Genomic DNA, 7,552 nt, shown 5'->3' on the forward strand with positions numbered 1-7,552 from the left:
GGGTTCTACCTGGACATATCGGACCATCCAGCAGCACGACAGGTGGTTCTACCGGGACTGTCCAGGAGCAGCGGTTGATGTATGCCGGCCAGCGCTGTGTTTAGCCATTCACAGCAGAATTGGGAGCCCAGGGGCAGCATCTCACCCCAGTCCCTCAGGCTCCCTCCACATCCCTGGCCTGATGCAGCAGCAGCTGATCGGCTCTGAGCCGGAGCGTGTCCTCCTGGGCTGCCCTCAGGAGGGGTTTCCAGTATGGGGGAGCCGCCCTGCCCAGAGAGTTCCATCAGATAAGGTGGGTCGCTCCCAGGACTTCGCTAATCTACCTGACTCACTGGGGAAACACTGATTCACCTCCCGTGGCGGATCGCCCCTGGGGGGCGGGGCAGGAGAGTAAAGCACCTACAATTACTAACCTCCCATGCCCTACAGCGCCCCCCCCCCCTCCCCTTTACGCACCAATCTGCCTGTAAATAACACCAGGGACGCAAATCAGCCTTCCCCACACACCCACGCAGCTGCTTTGGGGAAGTGTCTCCTTGCCTGGATCTCTGCCCTCGGGCACTGCAGGGCTAAGCTGCAGGCAGGGCACAGAGGTTTTTAGGGGCCCAGGGCAAAACCTGAAACTGCGTCACTCGCCCCACACGCACCCTGCAGCGAGAACTCCTGTCACACAGGGCTGGGCCCAGCTCCCTGGAGAGGGGCGGCCGGGCCAAACCTGAGTGGTGCTGTGACACCATGTACCAGCTCACAGTGCGTCACTCACTCAATTTCCGCAGGTTTGGGTCCCTCTCAAACGGGGGGCTGGGGCAAAGTGCCCATGTTGCCCCCACACACACACTCCTGGGCAGCCCTGACTGCAGAAAGGGATCAGGATGGAGAGGGGAGAAAACCAGTGAGGGGGCGGTTATTTGGGGATGGCCCAGGTTAAAGGGAGCAAGGGGGAATGGGTAGGGTGGATCTTGGAGACCCAGCGGGATCAATCAGCTGATGGGACATGCAGCGAGGACAGGGGAGTTGGAAGAGGATTCAAAAAAGAACTAGATAAGTTCATAGCCAGGATGGGCAGGGATGGTGTCCCTAGCCTCTCTTTGCCAGAAGCTGGGAATGGGCAACAGGGGATGGATCACTCGATGATTACCTGTTCTGTTCATTCCCTCTGGGGCATCTGGCATTGGCCACTGTCGGAAGACAGGATACTGGGCTAGATGGACCCTTGGTCTGACCCAATAGGGCCGTTTGCATGTTCTTATGAGAGGATGAGCAAAAAGAATGGATCACACCTGACCGCTCTTGGTCACCTGGCTTAATACACGACTGGACAGTACCCAGACAGGACAGTGATGAGGGCGGGGTAAGACCCTATATAGAAAGGAATGGGCCTTGGGTTCTCTTCCTGGCTCTGCTATGGACCTGCTGGGTGATCTGGGGCAAGTCCTTTCCCCATTCTGTGCCTCAGTTTCCCCTCCCATCCTGTGTCTATACAGACTGTGAGCTTGCCAAGGCCAGGACTGTCTCTCACTCTGTGGCTGTGCAGCACCCGGCGCAATAGAGCCCCGATGTCGGCTGGCGCTTCCCTGACGTCCCACTCGTGAGCAGTCTGGGGCCTGGAAGCAACGCCGCCTCCGGCAGAGCCCGTTGCCTCTCCACAGCTGCTCAGAATTGTTCATTCAAAACCTTTTCTGTTGGTGTGGGACTGGGTGGGCGTGACGCGTCTCTGTGGGTGAATATGAGTGAGCGCAAAAGTGTGAGCTAGAGAGTGTCTGTGAGTGAAGGGTGAGAACCTGATAAGGAAGCATGTGCATGTGCACGTGTGTGTTTGTGTGTGCATGCACATATGTGCATGTATATGCGTGTGCATGTGCACATGTGCATGTGAGCATGTGTGCATGTGCACGTGTGTGCGTGTGTGTGCACGTGCACGAGCATGTGTGCATGTATATGCACATGTGCACACGTGCGTGTATATGCATGTGAGCATGTGCGTGTGAGCATGTGTGCATGTATATGCATGTGTACGTGTGTGTGTGTGTATATGCGTGCGTGCATGTGCACGTGAGCATGTGTGCATGTATATGCATGTGCATGTATATGCATGTGTGCACATGTGCGTGTATATGCATGTGAGCATGTGCGTGTGAGCATGTGTGCATGTATATGCATGTGTACATGTGCGTGTATATGTGTGCATGTATGCACTAACACCAGCACCTCGTTCCTCGCAGGAGAGTCAGAGGAGCCCGCTGTATTGTACCCAGTCACCCGCTCAGATCTGCTGTTCTAACACCAGGGAGAGCATGGGGTCTGGCCGCGGTGATGGATCCACCCCAGAGCTGGTTCGGGGGCTTCTTTGGTCAATGACCAACATTCCCCTCCTAAACCCGAGAGCTCTCCCTGCACCAGAGCCGAGCAAACGCCTTTGGCACAACCCAGCCCCCAACTGGAAGAACCAGAAGAGCAGGAGATTGAGCTGCATGTGTGGACATAGCAAAGTCAGGCAGGTTCCCCAAGTCACTCGGCCCACCTGGGCATGGGCTGGCTTTGGCCAATACGGCTCCGGGCCTCCCTTTGCCCAGCTCAGCGATGAGGCTCCTGACTCTCCTCGTGAGTAATTACTGTTTGCAAAGTCCAGGGAAAGATCATCCCCTTTGGGCCTTTGAGGAAACTGAGGCACAAGGAGACTGAGTGATTGGAGCCAAGGTCGCACAGCAGGTCAGTGTTAGACCTGGGACCAGGGCCCCAAAATCCTGACTCCCAGACACCAGCTCTAACACTAGACCCACTCATACCCTGCGGGGAGGGGAGCTGTGGGGCAGGCTTGAGAGGCATCAGTAGGGCTGTGTGTGTGTAGCACAGGATTGGAATAGCAGGGGGCTGAGTTTGGGATTGAGGGGGGGAGTGAATCAAGGGCTGGAATGGTGGGCAAGGGCTGTGGGGCAGGATTGAGGGGAGTGTGTGTGTGTGTGTGTGTGGCCCAAGGCTTGGGTAACAGGGTGCTGCGGCTTGGGATTGAGGGGCACCAGCAAAGCTGTGTGGGGAGAACTGGGCTGGAAGTGCAGGGGATTTGGAGGTCAGGACCGAGCTGCATTAGCAGAGCTGTGCAGGAGGGTTTGGGAGAGCGGGGGGAAGTGTGTGTGTGTGTGGGGGGGGCTTGCACAGCCCTCACCTGCACTACACCTGGCTCTAACCTGGGCTATCAGCCCCCTGAATTCACCCTTCCCCCATTGTCACACAGCCAAACACCAGGTGCTCACATGGCTTATGGTGTTCACCAGGGAGGAAGAGTCCGTTTGCTCCCCGTCCTCCCACCACCCCAGAGCAGCTAAGGTAACGCTTTGGCCTCACCAGCCCTTAAGGGGCCGGTGTGTGTGTGTGGGGGGGGGCTCCTGTTCCCACCCTGCGTTCCCTGTGCCGCAGCCTGGCAGATGCAGGGGCCCTCTGCTGGGGCCGGGCAGTATTGAGCCCTGTGCTTCAGCTCCATTGCCAAGCTCATTCTGCACAGAGGAATCGCACTGTTAATTAAAGTCCGGGGGCCAGGGAGGTATACATTTAGGATCACACACTCTCCTCAACCCACAGATGATCTCTCGGCCCTAGGATCGAGGTTGGAAACTGACTGTCACGGAGGACCAGAACAAACCTGAATTCAAGGAATCACTTTTCATGCTTTTTTAGACCAAAACCTGGGTCTCAGATCCACAGGGGGAGCCTACTCACCGCTACTCCGCTCTCCTATCTGGGCGAAGGCTGGAAGAACAGTTTCCAGTCCCCCTCCCCTCCTTCACCCCCATGCAGGACAGTAGGGAGGACTTTATTCATGATGCAGACAAAACATCACTGTCACTGGTTTGGTGTAGCCCCCACGCTGGGGCTAGCGGCAAGTACAGGGGCACCAGATACCAAGCACCCCTCTGCATGGCGATGCTAGAGGCTGTCTAATGCATTTGGAGAATGATTGCTCAGCCAGCCCATCACTTAAATCTCCTGTGGAGCAATGAGACACCTGGGGAGGGTGTATCAGACAGAAAGAATCCGAGAGGTTCCTCTTTATTCCCGCTGTTAGCTCGGAGCGCAGGCCGAGCCGGCTGGTGGTGGAAATGCCAGCTGTCCAGCTGTACTAGCGCTTCCCGCTCTATGCAGCTGGGGAAGCTGCAACAGTGCGAGGGGATAAATAAAATGTGAATGCAGACAGGGCCTGGGTGGGCACGAAAGTTAGTGAAACAGGGACATCAGGAGAGCGAACACTGAGCTAGCGAGAGGGGTGTAATCAGTTTTTTTTAGGGTGAGGCCTATTAAACTCCAATGGCTAACTAACAGTTTGGATACAGGACATCTTTGTTAAAGAGCGAACATCCCAGGTCTTTCGGTTAAGGGAGAAACCTCCTCGCAAAACCCGGGCAGACTGGATTTGACATCCCTGATTGTTCCTAGGATTGAAAAACAAGAGACGCCTTCTCTACGCTGTTCTGCACAACCAAAAGTTGTGGGGGATTCTCCATCACTGATGCTTTTTTAAATCAAGATTGGCTGTTTGTCTAGCAGACCTGCTCTGGGAATTAGTGTTATGCAGGAGGTCAGCCTAGATGGTCACACTGACCCCTTCTGGCCTTGGAATCCATTACACCCCAGACAGCAGCAGGAGAGCCCAGTTTTGTCTCTTTGAGCCCTTTCAAGCAGAGATCTTTGCTCCCTAGTCCCAGGGTGGCTTAGATTCATAGATTCCAGGGCAAGAAGGGGCACAGGCCAGAGACCCTCATGCATCCAGCTCATCGCTTAGGTTAGCGATGCTCGTGGGCAGATCAAAACACGGACCAAAAGGGAGAAATTAAAGGCAAGACACATCACAACAACGTCACCCAACGCTTGAGCTTTAAAATCAAACCTGGGATCAGCGGGAACACCAGCTTCCATCCTGCGGGGTGCTTAGCGCCTGCGAGCTGGGGCAAGCCAAGGGCACGCAGCCCTACACAGGAGAGGAGCAGCAGCAAAAACTCCCTCTAGATGCAAGACTGGCGGTGTACCCCAAAAGCCTCTGATTTCAGCAGCACAAGTGATGCTGCGTCGGGGCGAATGGCACTAACTCCAGGGGTTTGCTTTGGGGCAGTTACACGAAACCAGCCGTGCTGTCCAGTATCCAAGAGCAGCATGATCTACAGAGGGCACCGTGAACACAATCTCTTGGGTTACTTCTACACTGCACGCTTAACCCGGGTCTGTGGGACCTGGGCTTGTGGACTCAGGCTGCGTTTGAGCTGCCACACTGCACTGCAAACCTGGGTTTCCAATGGTTGGATCCGGGTCTCAGCCGTGTGAACAGGTCTGCACTGCACTGCACTGACCTTCTGACGCGGGTCTGCGGCTCACGCTGCATCCCCACTGCAAAATGACAGGGCTTGGACCCAACTCGCAGCAGGGCTTAGACGCTGACCCACCCCCCAGCAGGGTCCTGAGGGCTCGCTGACCCAAGTCACTGGTTTGATGTGGACGGAAGGGGGGCTGGGGCTTAAACCCGAGTCGGAGCCTGGGCGCAGTGAGCAGCGTAGATGCCCTTGCTGGCTGAGGTGGAGAGATGTTACCCAAGTCATTTCTTGACCTGAGGGCTTCCTACTCTCCAGCTGGATCTTTTCCACCCCTGGAAGCAGCAGCCCTTTCCTTCCGGAGGGGGCAGGAGTGATGGTGCGTTGGCCTGGCCTCCCAATGCAGCAAAACCAAATTGCTGGGCCAGAGGAAAGGTGACGGTTGCCGATCACAAACAAACCGTGCGTGGCAATGATTGGCTTTATTTAATTGCATGGCAACAGGGAGGGTGGGGAGGAGGGGTGTTATTCTGCAGCCCTGGGAAGGGACGGAGGCAGTTAGCAAATGAATATCATTTTTAAATCTTCCCTGCAAGGCATCCAGTTGCGGCAGAGCGCCCACTCCTGGACGTGGGCAGAGGACGAGTTCGGCTTGCTGAGGCGTGGGCGCTGCACAGAGCGTGCTCAGGGGCGATCCGCTCTGGACTGGGGGCTGTGGAGCCTTTTGGACGCAGGGCTGCGCTGGCGCCTAGCGGCTTTGTCCTCGCTAGCGCCGGCAGAGTGCAAACCCGCCGGCGGCGGCGACGACTCGTCCGAGCCAGACGCGTAGCACAGCAATTCGGGAGAGCTCCCGGAATCGGATGGCTGAGCGCGGTCGTCAGGGGCGGAAATCGCTGACAGCAGGAGCAAGGCCGGGCTTTTTCCCGGGTTCTCCCGTTTGGTGTCTCCCAAGGGAGAGCGGGGGTGAGGTCTCCCCTCCTGGGGGCCGTGGGATCCTGGTACAGAAGCCTCGCCTGGGTTCATTTGCACCTGCAAATTGTCCTCCAGCTCCGGCTCCTGGGCGCCAGCTCTCAGCTGGCTCTGACCACTGAACCGGCTGTCCTGGATGACGCTCACCTGGGAGGTGCCTGTGGCTCGGTCAGTGTCCAGCGAGCTGCCTCTGTTCTCAGCACCAGGCAACACTCCCTTAGCCCAGCTGTCCGGGCCTCCCACACAGAGCCCTCCCGGCTCTCCGGGACACGGGCTGGGTGACCCTCCATTCCTGCCCGAGACGAACGAGCTCCGTGATGTGCTACCCTCGTGGCCGGCGTCGCCCCCTCCTCCGGTCTCAGGGGCACCCCCCTCCTCCGCGCCGCTACATTTACCCGGCGAACAGGCCTCCGCCTCATCCAGCCTCTTCCGGGGCCGACCGCGCTTCCTCTTGATGGTGGCAGCCTCACTGGGCGACTCCGGGGGGCGTTTGGCCCCTTTGGCTCCCTGCGCCTCCTGCTGGCTGCCGGCCGGCCCCTCGCTGCTTTTGGCGGGGCCGTGCCTCTCGCTGCCGCCCCCGGCTGCGCTCTTGGGGTTGGCTGGGATTTCGGCCACAGGGATGCTCATGCTGGCTGGCACGTTGGGCAGGATCATGTTGATCACCGGCACCGCCGCTTGCTGGCTGACCAGCCCCGCCGCCCCGTTCACGCCTGGCGCCAGGTTGATGGGCAGGGAGGAGGCGGTGCCCACCGGCAGCGGCAGGGCGGCCATCTTGACCGTGCCCCCGATGGGCGTGGCCGTGATCTTGGGCGCCAGGATGGGAGGGGAGGAGCGCACGGCCTGGGCACCTGGCGGCATCAGTCTCTCGCTGGCCTGGATGCGAGGCAGGAGGAAAGGCAGGCGAGCCACCAGGGCGTTGACTTGAGGGCTGCTCACCGGCTTGGGGGTCTCTGGAGTTTTCTTCCTCTCGGCTCGGGGCGGGACGGAGGGTTTCGAGTTATTCTCCTTTTTGTTCTGACAGGCAAAGACAGATGGACGGACATTGGCAGAAGGGGCATCACCACACACCCATACTGTGCCCATCTCCAGTGCCTCCGCCAGACACCTACACCCGACTAGGGCTCAGCGATAAGGGCCCACAGCCCCACTCCTGAGGCTGCTGCCACCCCCATTTTATAGGGGGAGACTGAGGCACAGAGAACTGACTTGCCAACGGCATGAATTCAGTGGCAGAGGGGTGAAAGAACTCAAGGGTCCTGGCTCCCAGCCCCCCAACTCTAACCCTAGAC

At 58.1% G+C, this 7,552-nt stretch overlaps 2 protein-coding genes across 2 annotated transcripts in view; one reads left to right on the forward strand and one right to left on the reverse strand.

Moving 5' to 3' along the window:
* Positions 1-4,118, forward strand: part of LOC113407767 (guanine nucleotide-binding protein subunit gamma 3-like) — a gene marked incomplete at its 5' end in the record, with an annotated part of 10,089 nt that extends 5,971 nt beyond the window's left edge. The window contains 5 exon segments of the mRNA XM_026657836.1: positions 1,809-1,895; positions 1,898-1,904; positions 2,058-2,168; positions 3,273-3,324; positions 4,061-4,118. Coding sequence (XP_026513621.1) covers positions 1,809-1,895; positions 1,898-1,904; positions 2,058-2,168; positions 3,273-3,324; positions 4,061-4,118 — 315 coding nt within the window.
* Positions 4,119-5,761: 1,643 nt separating this feature from the next.
* RFX5 (regulatory factor X5) overlaps positions 5,762-7,552 on the reverse strand; it is a 17,377-nt gene continuing 15,586 nt past the window's right edge. Inside the window, exon 11 of the mRNA XM_026657839.2 lies at positions 5,762-7,277. Coding sequence (XP_026513624.1) covers positions 5,979-7,277 — 1,299 coding nt within the window. The 3' untranslated portion in view covers positions 5,762-5,978. The remainder of the gene's footprint in view (positions 7,278-7,552) is intronic.

Source organism: Terrapene carolina, unplaced genomic scaffold, assembly GCF_002925995.2.
Source record: "Terrapene carolina triunguis isolate 2854851 unplaced genomic scaffold, T_m_triunguis-2.0 Scaffold359, whole genome shotgun sequence".
Classification (NCBI taxonomy): domain Eukaryota; kingdom Metazoa; phylum Chordata; order Testudines; family Emydidae; genus Terrapene; species Terrapene triunguis.